At 38.1% G+C, this 23,439-nt stretch overlaps 1 protein-coding gene across 1 annotated transcript in view; it reads right to left on the bottom strand.

The window, feature by feature from the left end:
- The window catches only part of PLB1 (phospholipase B1), a 107,003-nt gene that overhangs the window by 3,812 nt on the left and 79,752 nt on the right, over positions 1-23,439 (bottom strand). Inside the window, exons 47-55 of the mRNA XM_025172206.2 lie at positions 19,982-20,081; positions 17,065-17,116; positions 13,025-13,105; positions 11,678-11,743; positions 10,647-10,741; positions 9,606-9,687; positions 8,239-8,343; positions 6,165-6,260; positions 490-564 (exon numbers count right to left, since the gene is read on the bottom strand). Of these exons, the coding sequence (XP_025027974.2) occupies positions 490-564; positions 6,165-6,260; positions 8,239-8,343; positions 9,606-9,687; positions 10,647-10,741; positions 11,678-11,743; positions 13,025-13,105; positions 17,065-17,116; positions 19,982-20,081 (752 nt within the window). The remainder of the gene's footprint in view (positions 1-489; positions 565-6,164; positions 6,261-8,238; positions 8,344-9,605; positions 9,688-10,646; positions 10,742-11,677; positions 11,744-13,024; positions 13,106-17,064; positions 17,117-19,981; positions 20,082-23,439) is intronic.

Genomic DNA, 23,439 nt, shown 5'->3' with positions numbered 1-23,439 from the left:
TCCCAATTTAATCATTGCTGGAGGCTGTTAAAAATGAGGGGAAAAAAGGGAGATTTGGTCTAGATGAACCTTCAATAAATTTTCCTTTGAGGAGGAGGAGGAGGAGGAGGAGGAGGAGAAGAAAGCAGCCTGATTTGGCTATCATTTTTAAAATCTTGCCCAGCAGTGCTAACCGTACAACAAACATCAGATCTAATTTATCATTTAGAAAGCTTTCAACAGGGGGGCTTTGGACAGATTCAAACTGCATGGTGAAAACATAGTTACTGGGTTTAATAGCAGCCAAGACATGATAAACATATACTACCTCTGGAATTGATGGCCCCATGTGTCATTTGGGGAATAACAGTGGGAAAAGGCTTACGTCCTGCTTATGATTTGCCAGAGTACAACATAGCATATTGGACCAGAGAGTTTTTGGTTTGACTCAAAAGGGCTTTTCTTGTGCTTTTATGTTTATGTTACAGAGCTAGGGTGTTTGTTACTTACTGAGGTTGGACACTTGAGCTTCAGCCTTTCCTTTGGGAAATGTTTATATGACTGCTTGTAACCAACTGGCTCCAACTGAAAGAGACAAACAGTTTGCAACTAAAATTGAATTCTATAATCTTCATATCATGGGCACATACTAACACTGTAAAGTCATGTTTAAAAAATAATGTATTGCTCCATTACAGTGGGGCAAAAAAGTATTTAGTCAGCCACCAATTGTGCAAGTTCTCCCACTTAAAAAGATGAGAGAGGCCTGTAATTTTCATCATAGGTATACCTCAACTATGAGAGACAAAATGGGGAAAAAAATCCAGAAAATCACATTGTCTGATTTTTAAAGAATTTATTTGCAAGTCATGGTGGAAAATAAGTATTTGGTCAATATCAAAAGTTCATCTCAATACTTTGTTATATATCCTTTGTTGGCAATGACAGAGGTCAAATGTTTTCTGTAAGTCTTCACAAGGTTTTCACACACTGTGGCTGGTATTTTGGCCCATTCCTCCATGCAGATCTCCTCTAGAGCAGTGATGTTTTGGGGCTGTCCCTGGGCAACACGGACTTTCAACTCCCTCCAAAGGTTTTCCATGGGGTTGAGATCTGGAGACTGGCTAGGCCACTCCAGGACCTTGAAATGCTTCTGACGAAGCCACTCCTTCGTTGCCCGGGCAGTGTGTTTGGGATCATTGTCATGCTGAAAGACCCAGCCACGTTTCATCTTCAATGCCCTTGCTGATGGAAGGAGGTGTTCACTCAAAATCTCACAATACATGGCCCCATTCATTCTTTCCTTTACACAGATCAGTCGTCCTGGTCCCTTTGCAGAAGAACAGCCCCAAAGCATGATGTTTCCACCCCCATGCTTCACAGTAGGTATGGTGTTCTTTGGATGCAACTCAGCATTCTCTCTCCTCCAAACACAACGAGTTGAGTTTAGACCAAAACGTTCTACTTTGGTTTCATCTGACCATATGACATTCTCCCAATCCTCTTCTGGATCATCCAAATGCTCTCTAGCAAACTTCAGACGGGCCCGGACATGTACTGGCTTAAGCAGCAGGACATATCTGGCACTGCAGGATTTGAGTCCCTGGCGGCATAGTGTGTTACTGATGGTAGCCTTTGTTACTTTGGTCCCAGCTCTCTGCAGGTCATTCACTAGGTCCCCCCGTGTGGTTCTGGGATTTTTGCTCACCGTTCTTGTGATCATTTTGACCCCACAGGGTGAGATCTTGCGTGGAGCCCCAGACCGAGGGAGATTATCAGTGGTCTTGTATGTCTTCCATTTTCTAATTATTGCTCTCACAGTTGATTTCTTCACACCAGGCTGCTTGCCTATTGCAGATTCAGTCTTCCCAGCCTGGTGCAGGTCTACAATTTTGTTTCTTGTGTCCTTCAACAGCTCTTTGGTCTTGGCCATAGTGGAGTTTGGAGTGTGACTGTTTGAGGTTGTGGACAGGTGTCTTTTATACTGATAACAAGGTCAAACAGGTGCCATTACTACAGGTAACGAGTGGAGGACAGAGGAGCCTCTTAAAGAAGTAGTTACAGGTCTGTGAGAGCCAGACATCTTGCTTGTTTGTAGGTGACCAAATACTTATTTTCCACCATGATTTGCAAATAAATTCTTTAAAAATCAGAGAATGTGATTTTCTGGATTTCCCCCCCCATTTTGTCTCTCATAGTTGAGGTATACCTATGATGAAAATTACAGGCCTCTCTCATCTTTTTAAGTGGGAGAACTTGCACAATTGGTGGCTGACTAAATACTTTTTTGCCCCACTGTATATTGCAGCACTCAGTTATTCTTGCTTCTGTCTCACTGTAATACTTAATATATGACTATACTTAGATAATTATGAGATGGAAAATGTTAGCAAGGCTCCCTTTTATGGATATAGGCAAAACTTTTTATACTTAAGTAACCGTGCAAACATCCTGAAAGCAGGCCACAAAAAGCCTGCAGAAGTGAAATCTACATCAAAGGAATAAAAATAGCTTGTTAGAAGCAACCGTGGAGCTCATGTTAAGTGGTAAATTAACAAGGCAAAATAATAAATGAATGTGGGAGGGCTAGAATATATATATACTGTTAGCTTCTCTGTGACAGGACCGGGAAGTAGATGTAGTTGAGCTTAATTGGCTAGAGATGAATGGAAAGAAGTCAGACCTGTGCAACCTGATCCTTATTTTAATGGGATTCACTTGAGGATAAGTGAGCATAAGTTGGCCGGTTAGTGTCCTAGCTTCCCAAAGCTAGCCAGAAATATAGGAATGAGCTGGCTGCTAGCCAAAAGGTGATTCAGCACTCCTCTTCAAAATCAGCACAACTTAAAGGAGGAATGAAATCAACAACACCAACAGGCAATATTGATTTGTTGGTGTTTAAGTTTTATTGAGATGGAATTCTAGCTACCTGAGTAGAATCCCTAACAGGCATGAGAGCAACAAAGGTTATGAGGCTTTTGGGTAGCCTGCAGCCCACTCTCATTTCCATCTTCCGCAATGATCTGGAGAATGCTTAATTGCTTCCTCCTTTTAAAGAGGGAACAATTCTGGCACACATTTATCACAGCCCTACAGGCTAGACTTTAGCTTGGATGGGCTATGTAATCAATGGAAGTTTTGCTCTTCCTCTACTTCCTGAACTCCTTGTGTGATGGGGAGACAACCCATTTCTTGGTTATTATTATTACAATAAACTTAAAACAGGGAACATGTTCCACTTTGACCAGGCATACATCCCCACCTCTGTTTGGGCAAAATAGTTTCTTAATTTGGTCATACTGCTATGAATTTTTGCTATAACTTTCTTGATCTTCATTTGTCATTGCTTGGATATATATTAAGACTGAGGAGCAAGTTATTAATGACTTACATTTTTTTAACTTTGTGTTCCTCACATTCAGCTTGGGCTATTATTCATATTGTATAGGAGATAGATAGAAGTAGAGCCACTAGCCCAAAATACTCAGTGATTCCCTAAGGAATTTAACTTATTTACCCTAAGCTCTATAACTCAGTAACAGAATACATCCTTTTCATTAAAAAAACCTTCCAGGTTCCATTCCTGGCAAGAAAGACCCTTTTCCAAAATTTTGGAGAAATGTTGTCAGTCAAAGTAGGCAGTACCAAATTAGATGCAACAATCTGAGTTATCCTAATCTAGGTTATCTCATCTTTCTATTGAGTCATGCTGATTCTCATCATTATTGTGGAAGTTAACAAACAAAAGGGTTGTGTGGTGCTTTGGAGTACATGGGAAACAGGCAGTGAGCATAGGTCCTTTTAGCAGCTCATTAAAGCAGCTGCTGTTTTAATAACTCACTGACAGATGATGCATTTGTGCTCCCAAATGCTACAAAGGACATCTCCATAATCAAATCCAAAGCATTGCCCAGCCCTACTAATCCACATAAAACCTGTATTTTTTGTTCTGGGAACTTCTGTATGCACAAACCCTTCCAGGAAGCCAGCACTGTTCATTGACACAGACCAGAGCAACTTAAAAAATCCTGGGAAGCTGAGAAAAGTGGCTGGCAAAAGCAGCTGAGAATGTGCTGATTTGGCATACTTCCTCTACACTTTACTGGTAGGGCAACAGAGAGAATTCCACCAGAGATTCCAACATTGCCTAACCCAGAAAAACCTTGGGAGGGAAAGTTTTTTTTTTTTTTAAAAAAACAACCCTCCTTCTGTTCTTACTCCTTGCAAAAAGTTTAGGAAAGAGTCATTAGCCTAAGAAATGTATAACACTCAAGTAATTCAAGAAAATAAAACAACTCTAAACAGAGATTTTCTAACCAAGGAACAAAAGTGCATAAACTTCTGAACCACAAGGCAATTTTAACCCTACAAATTATCACTGTGGGTCTTTCCTCACTAATGATTTGAAATACTAACCACTCATCCTTGAGTCGGCAGAAAATGATACTGGCATTTATTATCTGCATTTGCTGCCTCCATCACTGATCCATGTCCTCCCTCTTCTCCCAGCTAACTTCAAAGTCTAACAGATTTTATGCACCTAGAAGCTGCCACTGGGTAGTATCAGAATAAGAGAAAAGTTTATGCTGCTGTCTCACTCATTGGCTGGGGACAAAGCAGAAACAAGATGTTGCCAGGGCGTGCTGGTATTGTGGTTAGGTGGAAAAGAGAAAAGTCCCTCTGCCTGAGTTATCCTCAGATTGGCTTGGAAAATACACTCAGTTTCTTGGTTCATAACATCCTCAAAAAGCAAAGAAAACACCTCGGGTTATTTTTGTAAGCTGATCACAGCTTCTTATAATATAAACATTATATTATTGCTTAGTTCTTTTGATAAGTCTTAAAGCCTTCTAAAAATTGTTGACCTTCCTAATTATTCTCAAAAGGTGTGCCCTGACTTTTTTTTACAGTTGGAGTAGGCAACCTTTTGTGCTGGCCAAGGGCTACAGTTAAGATATTTGTGAGGCTGATAAGCAAAAAATGAATGGGGGCACATGAGCAGGACTACTTCTTCTTCTTCTTCTTCTTCTTCTTCTTCTTCTTCTTCTTCTTCTTCGTGAGGCTGATAAGCAAAAAATGATTGGGGCACATGAGCAGGACGACTTCATCTTCTTCTCCTCCTCCTCCTCTTCCTCCTCCTCTCTTTTTTACACTAATACTTTCATAGATTTCCTGTCTCAGAATGGTGGGAAGCTATGCTGTCAGTTTTCAGCAATCCTGCTCAGAAAAGGTTGCAAGGAAGTTCATCTTTACAATATTGTCAGGTCTTGCTAAGAAAAAAAATGTAACTGCAGTTCAAACCTCCAGGGATGTTGATTATAGGAGCTGTGCTTGCAGCTAAAAGCTGTGCTGTCTAGAAATAATGGAAATTGAAACGAAACACATCTGAATGGCACCATGTTGGTGAAGGCTGACACTAATTTATACTAAGGAGCTGGCATCTGATGTTCTAACTTTCCTTGTCCCACTACAGCCACTGAAATCTACTAAAATTCCTCTGGGATACATTGTGTGTTTTTAAAAGTTCTATCCATAAGTTTGATCAGATCAATATTTCTATGGCTTGAACTTTTAAGCCATCATGATGTGACTTCCAGTCCCCAGAAGAATAGAAGCAGTTATTACACCAGCACCATTCCTTCTTTGTGATTGGCTAGTGGGAATAGTGGGAAAACTCTCCATATATGGAGCTGTTTTTTCCAGCCCAACCTTGGGAAAGGAGAAGACATGTGCAGAGGCAAGTCACTTGCTCCTCAGATCAAATGTAGGCCCCATCAGTTCAGAATTTTTTTGGCAAAATTAAAGATCAACCATGTATATGTAGTGAAAGTCCAATATCAAAGTAAGGCAAAATGAAGTAAATAATGATGTTGCACACATCCCACCCCATATTCAGGAGAAGGACTGGTGGTTGTTTTTTCTGCCAATAGGTGATGCTGGGTGGAAGGGAACAGGATGCCTGGGAATCCACCAATCCCTGCCCTGAAACAACCCCCATTAAGTTGTGTAAGAGCAGCAATGCTGGCCAGCCTCACTGTTGAGGTGCAGTAATAACTAGGCTGTTGGGGAGCAACATAGTCTCCAATCTCAAGGACAGGAGGAAAACACATTAAGATGGCTATGAGGGTGAGCCCTAGATGAATTCTGAAATCCCTTCCAATTCAGTGATTCTATGATTCACTTGCCATGTTATTCCAGAGTGACACAGCCATCTCAGCATGACCTCTCTCAGAGAAATGAAAGCAATCCACTGCAAAGAAACTCAGGTCTGGTTTCCCTTCCTGTAGTTTAATACAAAACATAATTATTCCATTTCAAAAATACATTTATTCCTTGTTAGCAAGGACCTGGCATTTCTCATGTAATGGTTGGCTCCTTGTCTCCTGTTTCTGAGCCAATTGCTAGTCAAACCTTACCTACAAAGAGAAGTTACAGGATTATTCTGCATAAATATAGCTCTTCCAACAACCACCAGTTATGAATTGGCTTTTCTCATAATGTGTAAACCTTACCGTCTGAAATTTGTAGGGCTGGAATGCTGCAAGAGCAATGGACAGTCTTTTCCAACTGGCAATTTTGATAAACATTTACCTTTAATAGATGGAATGCAATTATCACAGTGCTTTTTCTTACTTTGAAAAAAAAGCAGGGGGGTCTATATTAAAGGCCTCCCTTCCATCTCCCAACACAGGGTTAAAATCCATATCCATTCCCCTGCATTTATCTTACTTCTGAGTGAAAATTTAGCACTGACACTTGATTGATTATGTGCCATCAAGTCAGATTCGATTCTTATCAATTACATAGATAGACCTTCATAGACAGAATGAACCACTGACACAGCTGTCCTTCAAGCCCTATATGATTTAGTTGTAGGCTATTTGAAAGAATGCCTCATTTTGTATGATCCCCACCCCCAGCACACACAAACACACATACATTCATTAGAGGTGTGTTGAGGAATTATGCCTCCTGTTACAGCAGGCTCTTCTTCTGATGAAGGGGGTCAAGCTCTTTGGAATGCACTCCTTGCTGAATAGATAGGTCTAACTTCTTTGTTCACTTCTAAAAACACCTTTTAATATAACATTTTAACTGTTCTTTTAAACTGTTTTCAATATTTTTGGTTTTAATTGGAAATTTTTGTCCTTTTGTGATCTCCTGGGATATTTTAGTAATCAGAGGTATAAGTTTACTGAAGATAAAGTATATTTTGGCTCTCAGTGGCTAAGGAAGGAAAGCAAATAAGGTACCTGTTCAAAAATGAAAAGATGAGAGAAAATTTTAAAGTGCATGCAACTAATTTAGTAGGAATGAATATTTTTGAAGCCAATAAACTCTTGCCTTAAATCTGGTGGACTTAAGTCCACAAAAGTTTATGCTGTAATGAATGTGTTAAATATACAAGATGACATAAGGCTCTATTGTTTACTTGGATAATTTTTGAAGCATAATGAATTGATAATTTTGAGAATTCCTTTCAATGACTGCAACATGAAGTGAATACTAGTATGGAAGCTTGTTATCACAGATTAATCACCAACACCAAGCTTTCCTGTCACCTGACATCTTCTCAAAAGCTATTTCAGCAGTTCAGCTTTTCAGTTCCAATTCACCAACTGAGAAATGAGGGGATGGTAATGAAGAGATACTCAGAGTAGGCCTAAAATGATGTGATGCTGGAATTGGAAAGAGTTGTTTTAGATGTTTAATTGTGTGCACTTGGATGAAAAAATGTATGTCTTAAACCCAGGTATCATTTTGGTAGACCTGTTAAAAATATTCTAACATGGGTTGCCCTAACTTTTCTCATAGAAATCCTTGTCTATTAGGTCAGTGTTCTTTATTTTTATTATTTTTTTTTAACATTCCCTTTAATTCAACTGCTTACATTTCTGGCTGCCTAGTTAATACTTCTAATCAGTCGTGGTAATTTGTGTGTCTGTGGTATAACATATTAGCTTTAGACATTGTTCCTTGTCTCTGAGATCCAGAATCAGATAATCCCTGCTTTCTAGAAATTATAAACTGAGTTCATACAGATTCTCTGGGGCTTCAAATATGATCAACAGAATTGAATTGTACTGTTTCTTGGACAATGGTGGGAACTGATGATTCTGCTTACTTGCTCCTGTTTTCCTTGCAGTCAAGGCAGAGAATGTGGTTAAAAGGAAGATGTAATTCTCATCCTGTGTATCTTATGAAGTAAAACAAATTAGGGTGTAATGGTGAATGCTTCAGCAATAAACAGCAACTTACACTGTCTAGTGATAGGAAGGTATTTCGGAAAAATGGTTGCACAACAATGGCAAAATCCTCCCGCTGATCGTAACGGCCACTGTTGATCAACATTGTACTTTTATCCTGTTTGGGAATGAGAAGAAGTAAATTTCAAGGTCATTTTTTTCTCCAGTTTACAAATGATAACTCAGACAGAAAGATGGTGGTATAAGCTGGGTAGCAACTACCCAACTTGATTCCTGAAATAAGTTATTTTTTTAAAAAACCTACTCTGTTCAGTTGCTATATTTTCAGCTATAATCCAGAATGTCCAGAGCTTTCTGAAAAAGAGCTTTCTTTATAATTCTCTGACAAATGGAAAGACCCTGCTTTTGAGGTTCTCAAAGCAGGAGTTCCATAATTGTGTCACCAAACCCAAAGACTCAAGATTCTGCCATGTCTCATTAAATTTTCTGGCACAAATCATATTGCAAGTAAGTATTTAGAAATTGGTACACAATGACAGAGAAAAGATAATAAGAAAAAGAGAATTTGGGGTGTGATGTGAGTCACAAGTGAGTTTATGTAGGAGAATGGATAGGCAACTGCTGAAACAAGAAATTTTGGGTGATCATCACTCTGAGGATTGCCAACTTCAAGCTACAAGTAGGACCTGAAACAGTACATGCAGTACAGAGTGCTTCTATTGCAACCAATCCTTGCCCTTTCCCAGGATATTCTGTTTTGTCCTCTCTCTTTCCTGGTTTTCCTATCTCTTAAATCAGTTGGATCAGTGTTATATGGCCACTGAGCATGTTCAGTGGTAACTAAACTATTTAGGTTTCTTCCTAAAGTGTGTGTGTGTGTGTTTGTTTGTTTGTTTGTTTGTTTTAGTGGACTTAAGGTTTTGCAGAGCCATTCATATATGGATGGTGCTCTTTTGCCTTCCAGTATCCACACCTAGAAAAAAAAAATAAACCACTTGTATATATAGTATAAGAGATGCAGATCAAGCTAAACCCATTTCACGTGAGTACCACTTTCAAGTGCTACTTTGTCCTGTTAAATTTTCTACATTTTTTTAAATTGCAAAAAAGAAAGAAAGAAAAAAGCCAAACCACACACAATTGTCTTTAAAGTCAACATCCCCAAATCCATTTTTCCACCATGCAATATTTCCAAATATACACCTTTTGCAATGCATTTTTTGATGTGAGACATGGTTTAATAATCTCATTCTCTGTGAATTTTATTTACGTCTGGCTATGACAAGTTCTATTTTGGTAGATCACAGAATCATTTTAAAAGAAGTCCATGACAGATTTCCTTTCCATTCCTATGGTGTTTATTTAAAAGGATGCATGGCTGAAGTCTTGAAATCAAGTAAATAAGGGCTTTCTTTTTACCTGAAAATCTCTGTTAATTATCTCCATTTCTTGTGGTTCAGGAGAGTTTTCCCAAGAATTTAGAAAACATGGACAAAGACTCCTACAAGTGAGAAACATTGAAAGTGAAGACCAGTCCCAAACAATTTAAATTTAAAGGGCTTAGAAAAAAAAAATCTAAAATACACTGATCCATGTCAGTCTCAATATAATTTTCTGTGTTTGGGTAACAATAGCGAAAATGTGAGTTCTTTTTACCAGATCTCTGTTGGCTTAATAACAGACTGACCAGAAGAATATGCTTCTGTTCTAGGCTGAAGATAGTGCATTGTTGTTATAACTTAGGATGCCAGATTGCATGTAGCAAATTTGGCACATAAGTCTACTTTGCCTGATGGGAATTTAGTGTGGCTTGTTGAATTGGAGGTTGAGGCTGAGGAGCATATGGCCCTTTAGCTGTTGCTGAACTTCACTTTCTAGATTTCTTCATTATTGGTTAGGCTGGTTAATGCTACTTACAGCTGTTCAACATGTGGAGAACCATTGGTTCCCCCCTTAGAAGGTTCACATTCCAGGCAAGCCTCCAATATTGAAGTCGTCTCTCTGCTTTTACCTTGGAGAATGAAACTAGCAATATGAACAAAACACTTCACTCCCCCCAGCAAAAAGTAATGAGTTGTGATACGGTTATTCAGATAAGAAGTAGAAAATATCTTAATCGATATACTTTTAAATTCTGAGTTCTGGCACTGTTTTGATTTTTGTAGATTGCATTCAGTTCTGCTATTATCTAAACAAAAACCATGGAACTCAAAGCTATATCTCTTAAGTAGCTGCATCTGTAATGGAAATCAGTGAAAGCTGTTCCCATGTGAGTTACAGAGAAATTGAACCCAATGTTATATTTAGAGCATCTGCTGCCTCACAGCTCTCAGATCCAATAGTATCTGACAGAGCACAGATTTTAAAGTTCTTTGTGGCTGGTTTATGAATGAAGAAGGTACAGATTAGCCCTAAAAATAGAATTCAGTACAGACCGCTATGCATGATCTGCTTACTTACGCCCCTGAAAGGACGCATCCAGATTCTTCCCTTTCTATCTGACGCAGCCCAGTGAGTTCCATTATCTCCACAATGTTGACAAAGGCCCGAGGGAGCTGCAGGAATTAGAATAACCAGCTTTATTGATCCCCAAAGCACAAGCTAGTCAACAAACAACACAGAGAGGTTATACACAGATTGGTTCTGAAAGTACCTGGCCTTTATGTAACCCATAGACAGGGAAGCAGAGAAAGATGAGCAGTGATGAGCTATTGCACTTTGCTAATGTTATACATAATATTTACATTATAGCTAAAACTGAGTCAACCAGAAGGTGTGTCTGCTAAGGCATAATGCTCTTTCTGCAGGTATTAGTGATGACTGCATAATTTTGGCAACTCAAAGCTTTTTTTATCAGCATGACAGACCACACATTCATGCCACCTACTGTGACTAAGGGAAGGAAAGGGGAAAACAGACAGAGCTACTGGGAAGTAAGCTGTGTGGTACCTCTTCCCTGGCTGAAACTGGACCTGTAAGCTTTGGGTTTCTTTTTTGCTCAGGATTTTAAACAGCATTAAAAGGTGGTGATAGATGAAGTTGGGAAATTGCAGGTTAGCTGTGTCCTCAGGATAACTGAACAAACTCTACTCCATCCTTTCCTGAACTATTTCACAAATATTCATAATCAGCACCAGTAAAGAACCTGGGATACTAGAAATTCACAGAACCAGCATGATAACTTGCCATCTGCTGTCTCAAGCAGAAGATCTTCATTTTTACAGTATACTTTAGGGAACTAGTTCCATGTTATTTGAGGTGAAGAAAATATAGTAACATGGTGTCATTTTCCTCATATTACAATCCCAGCCATGTGCCTGGCCAGTGGTTTTCAAAGTCACTGGATTATCCTTCAATGATGTTTGCACCAGTGCCAGCTGGTTGGATAGAATGGTGGGAATGAAACATAATCATGGAAATGCCAGGAGGAGTGAGCAATATTTAATAGAGCTGCCAAGAATTCAGCCTTCTAGAGTGTCTCAAACTCTTACCTCCTTGTAAAGAATATCAAGAGCATCCTGGAGGTGTTTTACATATTTTTCCACTGAATATGTCTCCTGCAGAAGATAGAATACTAGATTATTCAAGCTGTCTTTGACAACCCCTAATGCTCACCCATATGGAAGGACCATGAAACAGCTTGATTTGCTGAAGTTCTATATATAGGATATATTTTATACTCATAAAAGTGTGATGTATTTAGAAGACATTATTATAATTATCACAGATTATACTTATCTTCTGAGATTCTGGTTTTTACCTAATTCCTTAAAAATGTTAAGGTACTATGAACTCAAGATAGGGCATCCCATTCACAGTACCCCAGCTGTAAAACTCCTTCCTAAAGGAATGTACTCTAATACAGAGTACTCTGTATTGTAGTCCTATCCTTTCTAGGCAATGAAAAAATATTATTTAATTTAAATTTCAGTAGTGCTAAAGTAGAATATTGACATTTTAATTTTGCTGATTTGTTTGTTTTTAATTTTTGCTCTTAATCTTTCCTTCAGTATTGGTTATATAGTTTGTTTAATGGTTTTATTGGTTAGGTGCAGCCTTAGCCAACCAGTTCAACACATCTGGAGGGCACAGAGATGGGAAGACTATTTTAATGCTTTATAAAATTGCTAGAAAACAGTTTAGTTGCCTCGACCAATTGATACACTGAAATTTAAGCCAGTTTGGAGTCTTTATATTAACAAAAATCAGATGTTTTTTCCAGATATGTGTATATCAGGAAATAAAATATTATAATTTGCAATAATATTCAAAATCTGAAATGTAGTTTCAAAATGTTTATTCATAAATCTATAAAAATATAGTTCACAATTTTGAAATTAAATTCACAACCAGAAAATTTAAATATTATCATCTGAATCTCTCTTGGGCTTTTCTGATCTTTATTAAAATTAATCTGTAGATTTGTACTTTCATTCTATAGAATCTCTATATCCCATGGTATGTACACAAAAATGATTAATTCAAATTGGTTTTCAATGTAGTAGAAGGTTCTTCTGTTTTGCAGCAGAACAGTTACTCCTCTGCAAATTTCTTCACAGAATTCTTACCAAAAAACAACAACAACTTTGTTATGTTTTGGTTTCTCAATTCTTTCTCTTTCCAAATTTTACTTTGCAAACAAACGGGATTTTTGTGAATGGCTGAAAACAGCTGAATCCCATCTTTAAATGTTCTGTGTCCCAACAAAAACTGAATTATAATAGTCACTTTATAAAATAGCTAGAATTTGAAGAATGATGCTATTGTAGGATCAAGAATCCTCAGTTTAAATAGATTTACCCATAAAGTAGGAGGAGTTATACTTTCTCCTTGCATACCTTATCTAAACAATACTGACACAGGTCATTAAGTCCGATGAAGATAGTGACTAACTTCCAGTCCTCCTTATAGTTGAGGTTCTAGTGAAGAATAAAAGAAATAGGGTCCAATATTATAGATGTTAGAGATGCTTTGGGGATAATAATGAATGTCCTCAAACGCTTTTGCCGTGGCCCCCTCAAATCTGTTCCCTGGAACTACAGAGGTTGTTGATGGTAACACTTAGACTTGTAGACCTCAAGTCTGTTCCAGGGAAGAAGGACATCTTTCAAGTGGATTCTAAACCTCATCTTTTTTTCAATTTAATAATGGCAATTATTAAATGCTAGTTTTCTTTCTTGAAATGTCAATGTATTAAGTATAATTTGTTGAAAATAAGGAATCAGAAGATATTTTAAGCTTGTTGCATTATTTTTGCTATTCAAATCAATTTGTCTTTTAATGATGAGCACCTTTAAAGAATGTCAACATCAAAAATGTAATTACCTTTATCACTAGCACACATCACTTTCTTCAAGCCTTAGACTTTCTCAGACATCCATCTCAAGTCTTTTCATTTAGTCAAATGAACCTTCAGTTGTTCCCCTTTGTCTGACCATATTTCTGTTTCTGGGAAACCCTCCATATAAAATGGAAGAAGTGAAGGTTCCATATGTGGAACAGCACAGATTGAATGAACCTGCAACATTTCCTTAAATTATATTGTATAACCTGATATAGATGATTAATATATGTGAAATAGAAATTATAAATACGGGAGAGGGGGGGAACATGAGTTCTGGCTATAAACACAACACAGTGTCTGTCACTGACTAAAACCAATGAAATTAAAGTGTTCTGATTGGGTCTTACAGAAATAAACAGGCTGAAATCTGTTCTTTTGTCTGTGGTTCTGCCTGAACATTGGGGACAGCAGTCAAGAGGTTACTAAAAGAGAAGAAATAAATGCCAGATTTGTTTCCCTTATATTTGGCATATGGCGATGCAAAAAACCACCAACTTCTTTGGGTTCCTCTATACTGGAGGCTTCAATTCACAATGGATTTTAGAGATTGGGTTTGTAAAGACTGTAACCCTTCCATGTTAGCCTATAAGTAAAGGAAGGAGAGGCAGAAACATTTCTTTGGTGATGCATTAAAACCAGATTGGAGTAGCTTCAGGCACTGAGAATCCTTGCCTTGGAATGCTGGAAAGAAAGAAGGGGAAGGCCTTGGGGTGGAAGGGAAATTCATATTCCTGAGATTGGGAGCTTTGTGGTATTTAGCTAAAACTGGCAACTGTAAACCTACGTCATGGACCAGCCAACTGTAGGAACCGCTGAGGGCTGTAATTCTGTGGAAAACATTCTGTAACATGCAAGACAGAAAGGAATAGATGGAGCTATTTTTAGAGCAACAAGTTTACATGACAAGCAGTACTGGTGAATTTATCCTGGCCTGGGAATCACTAATGGTGCTGATTTCTTGTCTCATTAATCAAATTTCTTTCCCTGGCCTATTACTTCGGCTGACGTTTACTTCAAAAGATGCCTGCAGTGTTTGACATCACTTCTTTCTGTTTTGTAATCAGGGATCATGATCTCTGGAACCCAGCAGAGACTTTTGTTCAAATGTCAATGTTTCCACTCAGCTGCTCCCAGGAATAGTCAGAGACAGAGGCAAAGAAGGGGAGGGAGAGAGGGGGAGAAAGAGAAAGTTTAAAGGAAACATGAAAATGCAGAAAGGAAAATTAATTCTCTTTTTCTACGTATCTTCACTATGTCAAAAGTAATGGTAAAGCCTCCTTCGAATCAGCTCAACTCCTTATGACAATATAGACCCTTGCATGTACCCAGAAGCTTCCCCAGGGTCCTTTCTCAAAGTAAAAGGAATAGGGTGGGATGTTTCTCACCTCTTCCTCTTTTTCTAATCAGCCCTAAAAAGCTTGCATTAAAAGAAAAAAAGTCTGGCAATGCTTCTGAAAGACATTCAAACAGAGATCCAGGGAAAACAAGTTATATGAATGTTGGGCAACCACTAAGAACATGTTTCTTTATCTGTGCTTCATGTTCTCATTTAATGCATAGATTATGAATTAAGAGGTTTCTCTCTGAATTTGAGAAAACAAGGCAGTGGTAATTCCTTGCTCAAGGAATTATATGTTTATATGTTTTTATATGGACTTATTTATGTTTTTCTTGAATTGTACCCGCAAGATAGGGAACATTTTGGAGCTAAAACATTGTTTTAGCATGTCCTTGGTGTCCTATGTCCCTGGTATCTGAGCTATCTCATTGATAAGTACTGAAAACTGCTTATCCAGGCAAAGCTGAAATTCATATTACTGGACCCAGTTCTTGAAAGAGCCAACCTTACAAAGCAGGGTCCCTCGTAGGTTCCAGTACCATGTTAGACATCTTAAAGAGCCATTACTTTTGCTTCCACTTCTTATTTTCTGTTAAGTAAGAATAGTTTTGTAGCACCCTTCATCTGCAGATACTACTTAGCACATATATGTTCTGTTCAGATCAGATTAATCTTCACAAGGACAAAACTAAGAAGCAATTGAAATGATATGCAGAAAACAAAGATCAATCAACCCCACCTTCCCCAACTATCAGAATTCCAGCAAAGTTTCCAATAGTCCTGTAGCCTGTTTTCTTTCTCTTCTGCAACATCTCCTAAGTGGCTGATATTAGCCAGAAAGGTAGAGGGAACCAGGCCTAATCAAAATTTAAAGAATCATACACTTGCTCGGGAGCTTTGACCAAAGGTTCTAGAGCCTTTGAATGTGATGAATACTTGTGAAATTTAGCATGTGCACAGCTTAAAAGATTGGAATGTGGATAGCAATAGGGAGAGCTATTGAAGAAAGTAAGGTCTCAGAGAAGCACAGACAATAAGAAACAAGACATGAAAACCAAAATAAAGCCCTGTCTTCCCCTGCTGAATACTATATAGTGGGGGCTTGTTTCTACAGTAAGCAAACTCACTGTCTCCACTGTCAGAAGCCTCTCAATCAATTAAATAATTAATCTGCTTGCTTCATTTCTGCCATTATGAGAAGGGGGGGGGAAGGAAGAGCTGTTAGGTGCAGGTAGACCGTTATCTAGTTCCCAGGAAGGCCCAAGGTCGTACCAACCTGAGACCTGGGAAGAATTGAGGACACGCGCGAGATGGATGATGGACTAGACAGGGGGGTGCAGGAGGTTGGGAAAAAAAAGGGGTTTTGGCATGCGTGGGCTTTTAGTCTTGGCAATGGTCTAGAATTATAGACTGCTTCTCAATAAAGAAATTCTTCTTTGAATCTATTCTGGGTTTCAACTAGATTTACTTTTATTGGGAATTGAGTTCAGCAGATTCTTACATCCACTTTGTTTACATAAAGCAATATTATTATTTCAGTTTCTGACATGACTGCAGCTGGATTGTTATTTTTCATAATATAAAACTGCAGTTAGTAAAAGGTAGGCAGGTAGTGCTTATAATGATTGGTAAGTATCCTGACAAGTCATGTAGTAAGGACTGAAAGCTAGAAGGATGGGCCAGAATTCTCCCTTTTCTCCCTCCCCCCCCCACTTTTTTTTTCTTTGTTGCCCTTTTACCTGTTGGCATTAAAAACTATCACAATTAGAGATATAGGTTTGGATCCAAAGAGCAAATGGAAGTTCCTGGTACTCGTTGGTTTCATTGATCTACTGGCATCCCCACTGCTTTCCAAAGCCAAAAGCACATCTAGAGATCCCACCACACCACTCTTGGGAGTGCAGTAGGAATAAATATCTTCCATTCTTTGCAATGTGTTAAATTGACATGCATGATATGTTTTATTTTCAGCAGCAAATACGATCTTAATATCATAGCAATATAGAATAATCTGCTGTAGATAGGCATCATGCAATAATGAATTTATATTACATTAAAAGGGTATTAGAACCTTTTTATAATGATCCCAAGATATTGACCACAATTACTATCTTGACCTGTGCAATGTTAAGGAAGACTACTTCACATAGAAGAGTCTAGATTTTATTTTAGGCTTCCGAAATGCATAAACTTACCGGGCTACTTTTCATGAGTTCTACCAATTCATGTGCTTGGGCTGAGATATTCCTAGAGAGACAAAGAAGAAAAAATGTCTAACACATATCTTGAAATTGCAAGCTCAGTGAAGCAAATAAACTGTGAGTGAGCTATATCATGGGGAAGAATTGGGATTTGAGAACTCCCAGTTGATGTTCATTCTGTGACTTGAAGAGTTACTTCTAATCATTCTCCAGCTGTCAACAGTCATTACAAAAAAACAAAGATGAAAATAAACCACCTTCTTGTGCAACCAATGTACTGAAATAAGCAATGTATCTGGGGAGCCTGTAATTCATGAAAGTTGTGAGTCCTCTTGCATGAAATGAAAAATGACAGGAAGCTGTTTTTCTGTTAATAAAATATGAGCTTTACTTTTGCATGACTTCTCAGTTTTAACATATATTTCTCATGCATTTCAATGATCAGATTTAGGTAATTTTTTGCCACTGGTAAGTCATTAGAACTGACCCTGAGGTCTACTGCAGCCCAGGTTGAAAACCGAATCTAGCTCTGCTTCAGATTCCAAACCCTGAAATATATTTTCAGGCTGCTTCTCTTCTCCAACTTTTATCCTTATAATAACTCCATGAAGTACCAAGCGAGGGTTTTTAAAATATGGTTTTCTGAACCAGCTATTGTGATTGGGCTTTTACATACTGCAATGCTATAACAGATGCATCACCCTTATGCTAAGCTAGAAGCAAATAAAACACATTAATATTTAGCATTATCCAGGAACCAGCCCTATGATCCAGGCATGGCTGAATGGGACTATAATGGATGTATTCTGTTACACTGCTCTAAGTGACCATGTGAAAAACATCACTAGTAACTGATAATAGAAAAAGTAATGAGTGCCCCCCATTCCTTTAACTCCCCTTGAACTCCTGAAGGAAAGTCAGGAGATAAATCTAATGAGTTAATTAAGCGATGAGATCAGATCATTTTGTATACTAGGAATTTGCAGAAATCAAGTTCTTCAAGCATCATTCACTTTGGGTGATTTTGCTTCTTCTCTTTACTTTATGAACTGTCACCGCAAGACCAATATGTTTGTGTGTGTATCAAGAAAGAAATTTTTCATGAACAAGAACAGCAAGTGCAATATATATTCCCTGGAACAGTGGATGCGCAGGTGAATAGTCATATTGCAAGACAGCACCCACCCGCCAACCAGCCTTCCTTCTTGTCAAAAAGCAGAGAAGCTTTGATCAATTATTTTGTGGAAGGATTGGCTCTGACAATCTGCACTGAAATTTAAAGCTTTACATCTCAAGGTTGTACTTGAAGGCAATGACTGTTTCACAGCCATGCTACCTAACCTCTAACTCCCTCTGCAGTCAATTTAGTGTTTGGCAAAAAGTGATCAAATGGGGACTTCGATGTCTAGGATTGCCAAATGCATTTAGACAGGTATAATACTGTAAAAGTTTGAATAGTAGGAGATTATGGTTAGAGCTTTACATCAGACTGATACCCTGAGAGGGTTGAGATGAAACATAGAAAGAATATGGTGGACTAATTTAGTTAAATTGTCTATGAAAAACATATGCAATTATGGATTTAATGAGGTAAGAGTCACATCTTAAAACTGCAGTGCTGTACCAACAGAATATGGGTTCATGAGTTTGCCAAGAATTAATTCCACTTTGATGGCTGTCTTCCCTACTGCCAATGCCCCTGATCTCATGCTATGGGCCAACAGATCCCTGGATTTTTCCAGTCTTGTGATTCCCATCCCATTGAGTGGATGGCCACTCAAAAGACCTGAACTGGCATCTACTAGCTCAGATGTTTCCAAGATAGACAGAATTATAGAAATCAGTTGGATTTGATCAGGATTCAGCTTTTACTAAGTGAAGTGGAAGTAGTTAAGAAATCAACAGGGAGAATAGAAACACATTTGGGACAACCAAGAGCTGCTATTAAGGACAGCCTCAAGGATGGGAATCACAAGACTGGAAAAATCCAGGGATCTGTTGGCCTATAGCATGAGATCATGGGCATCGGCAGTAGGGAAGACAGGAAAGCAAATGATGAAGCATGTGTGACAATGTCATCACACAAATGCCACAATTTATGTATTTCTTTTAAATATCAGGACAACAATATATAACCGTGACATTTGTATGAGGATGTTGCCTTGTTCATTGTCATTTTGGCATCATCACGGCTTCTTGTGGACTTGTGGCACAGATGTGCCTTGCTAAACAAATAGAGCTTAGTCATTAATTCATTTCAAAACAATTTAAACAAATAGCAGAAATAAATTCCGAAAGCTCTGCTTCTACTTAAGCATATGATTAAAGATCAGACCTTTTAAAAAAATAAAATCAAGCAGACAGCAACTCCTGTTGTGTTCTTTATGGCCAGACTTTCACAAGAACTGGATTAATGGAAGCTCAGTTTGTTGCACAATCTGGTGATGTGTCTTCCAAGTATGCTATATAGGAGTTTTAAAATGTATTTAGATTTTTATTCTCTATTCTTCATTGAAGTTTTCAGAATGGTTTACCAAATAATACCATCAGTGGTGGGTACAGGACTTCAATGAAGAACAGAAAATAGGAGTCTAAATTAATTTTAAATCACTTTCTTATATAGCATACTTGGAAGTTATTTCATCAGTTTGTTCAATGAGTTCATGCTGTGGGTATTTGGCTCCCTGGGTTTTTGCAATCTTCTAATTCCCCAGCAAGTTCATCAAAAGTCTTGTTCAGGTGATACTTTTGCATGCCAAATTCTGGAGAGGTGGCTATAAGAAACAACTAATAGTATAATTTTAAGAAAAGCCCTCAGCTTTGGAATATGCTATGGTTTAGTGAGGCTAAATACTTTACTAATATTTCAGTCATGGACTTCCTTGCCCAAATGTCTCCTAAAGGAACTTACCAGCTCGTGGCTCCTCCCACAGCTACATTGAACCCAGCAGTTTCTTTTTGGGTGCCAGTCGAGAAACCAGTGAGGCCTGGATTAAATTTCTTCAAAATATCTGACAGAGAAGGAGAAACTCAAGGTCAATGTTTCTGCAATAAACAAGAAACAGCATCCCATCCCCACTGGTGGTTTTGCTTTTAAGGGTTCTGAGTCCTTACAAATCACTGAAGGTTACTTCACATTTTACAAAAGTTTTCATAATTATTCTGGACAATTATTGGAAGAAAGGCAGCTATGAATTCTTAGTTTATAAAAGTCTATGTTTGAATCCCTATGTGTTCATCCACCACTGCACTACTAAATGAGAAGTGCCACCTCTGTTTTGGATAGGCAATTCACTTGAATGGCTACATGGTAAGCAGGTATAACATGGTCATCTTCATGTTACAATTAATGGTATCTCTTGAATTTGACTGGTGGAAATGGGTGAGATTTATCAGAATTCATAAAAAGATGGGCAAAAATGGGATTGGAATAATTAGAATGTGGGAGACAGCCATGTATTTCCCACCAAATTCCTTGATTCCATTACTCTTGAAAGACCAAAAATATAGTATCAGTGCGAAATTCCTTCAAAATTTAACTGGATGGAATCAATTCCTCCATCTTTGCCATGAAAGATTTACAATTCTCAGAATTCCTGCAATGTGAGACATTTTATTCATGATATGTTTTCACACATTATCTTTTCCTTCCACTTAAAGTACGTATGGGAACAAAAGTGTGATAGGTAGCATTGAAAATGGATTTTTATCATAGATCAGGCAGTCACTAAACATGCCAGTTGCTTGATTAACACATTTACATTCCATTTCAAGTAACAGAAAACACATTTCCCACACTGAGGTAGCAGTATAACAAATGATTTAAAAAATTACCAGGATACTAATATTTTATTTCACTTTCAATCACTGTCCCATTTTTAATCTTATCTTATCGTGGTGGTTCCAGGTTGAAGGAACTCAACTAAAGAATATATCCAGGGAATTTTCAGCATTCTAGGTGGCTGCCTGGTTTTCTTCTTCAATTACATAACACAGCCATGACCCTTTTAGTCACTTGTCCAGTCAGATTTCCTTACTGGTGGTTCCAGCAACACAGTTACAATAACTGAGCCAAACTTTACAATTTTGTAACACACTCTCTACTAATTTCTGCCTGATAACCTATGATGCCTTGCATTTTTAAGTTCAGTTAGATCAACTCCCTTTTTCCCACTGGCTAGGTAATTGGCAATAGGTGGGGGGGGGGCGCAGGGCGGGAGAAAAAGGGGAATGGGCCATATACCCCAGCAACAATTCACACAATGCAATGCAACCCCAGAGGAAAGTAGATAACCTACAATACAGAACAGCTCTACATCTTCTGTCAATCTTTCCCTCCCAAATTGCCCATGAGGAGAAATACTCTGCATGGAAAGCAAAGCCTTCCATGAGGAAAAAAAAAAACAACAGCAGCAAAGGACACAGCCTTATAGGGGAATGTGCCAGCCCAAGTGAGGGACAGGGAAAGAGAAATACAAGTCACAAGCCCATGGTGTGGCATAAGACCACTTGTCAGGCAGAGAATGGGGAAGTGAGAGAAGCACTAGGAAGTAACTCAGGGCATACTCCTGGAAGCCAGGACACACAACCAGGACTGGCAGGCCTTCAGAAACCCAGGGCAGCAAATGCCAAACCCCATCATATGTACCTGCCATACAGGCCAGGCTACCAAATAGCTTTGCATAGAGTGTTCCCGTTTACTTTCATTTCAAAGTGTAGGGAGTGTGTAAATGTTTTGGCACAAAAGTGTCTACTGAGTGGGTCTTCCCCCCTCATTTGGACTTGTTGCTGGTTGTAAGTGCTTGCAGAAAGAATCTCTTTGATCAGGCTAACCTAATTCGTGTATGGCAGGTGGGGGTGGGGATCAGTTGGCCTCTGTAGCCGAGGGAGCAAATGACTGCAGTAAGCTCCACCATGGAGAGACCTTATCTTTTCTACCCACATAATAGCCCCAGCTCTTTATTTTGGAGGACTGAATAGCCAGGCCTGGGCAACTCTTCTATTTTTGATGGGATTATGGTGTTCCCCTGATGGCTGACCACAGAAGGTACATTAATTCCAAACAAACCTAGTCTGCTTTGGGTTAAACCTGTTCCTCCCTAACCCCACAACTGATTAATTCCACTCATGATCCAGTTCAGTATGCCATGAGAACACAGCTGACATACCTCTTCATATGATGGAAGTAACTCTTCCCCACTTTTGGAATTAAATCACAACTGGTGGCCAACTGTATTGTAAGTTGTGCTTTACAAATCATTATCACATCATGCATGGAGACCAGCCCTAAACTGTCCATTAGATTAAAACAAAACAAAAAACTTTTGGTAATTTGCCTTGAGTACTTCTAATATTTTTTTCAGAAGTTCTGTCCAGTTGTAGGGAAATCACTTCCAATCCCCCATCAGCCACCAATTTTCATAGGAAAAACCTATTCATCTCTCAATAAGTCATTTATAAAACAATACTTCATCCTCATTTGGGACATAAATTCCCAGTATCAAAGTCTTAGCCCCATGCAAATTAACTTCCACCTCAACAAATCTACCAGACTCATTAGACAATACAAGGTCTGGTTTTAGTTGGGATTTATGTACAAAACAACTCCATTTCTTTTGTTGTTGCTCCTGCTGCAGAAATAAATTTTTCACTCAAATTTTTATGAATCAAATATTTTATGTCCTTTTTTCTAATATGTGTCTCTTGTAAACAAATTATATCTTATTTTAATTTTTTCAGATAATGATTTTTTTTCCTCTTTTGAGGAGCATTTGTTCCTTTTTGGAGAGAACTTCATAAAATGAATAAGATCGATCTACACTTCACAGAAAGCACAAATAATTGCTAATGGAGATTTAACAAAAACCCTGTGAGATACAAAAAGGAACAAGACAGGATGCCCACTGTCCCCTCTCTTGTTTATTTTAGTTCTGAAAATATTGAATAGAGATATAAGACAAGATAAGAGGATTGTGGGAGTAAAGATTTAAAAAAGAAAGTTATAAGTTAAGGGCTTTTACAGATGACTTGGTGTTGGTTCTGGAAAATCCTTTAAAGCGAATTGAAATATTAATGGGCAAATTAAAATAATTTGGTGCATTGGCAGGTTTTAAGATTAATAAAGAGAAGACAAAGATGTTAACAAAATATGAAAATAGAAGATCAAACAGAACTGATGAATAAAACAGGTTTTAAGATTGAGAAGAAGGTAAAATATTTGGGTATCATTATGACAAATATGAACTGTATGTTATTTCAAAATAACTATGTTAAGACATGGAATGAAGTTAAAAAAGATATGTTAAAATGGGAGAAATTGCAATTGTCATTGTTGAGGAGAATTTCTGTGATAAAAATTAATGTCTTACC

This window comes from Python bivittatus, unplaced genomic scaffold, assembly GCF_059951505.1.
Source record: "Python bivittatus isolate LINGU-HERP-01145 unplaced genomic scaffold, Pbiv_v1 ctg000020_np1212, whole genome shotgun sequence".
In the NCBI taxonomy this organism is placed as follows: domain Eukaryota; kingdom Metazoa; phylum Chordata; class Lepidosauria; order Squamata; family Pythonidae; genus Python; species Python bivittatus.
The sequence above is the reverse complement of the archived record's forward strand: the minus strand, read 5'-3'. Positions and strand labels throughout refer to the sequence as shown.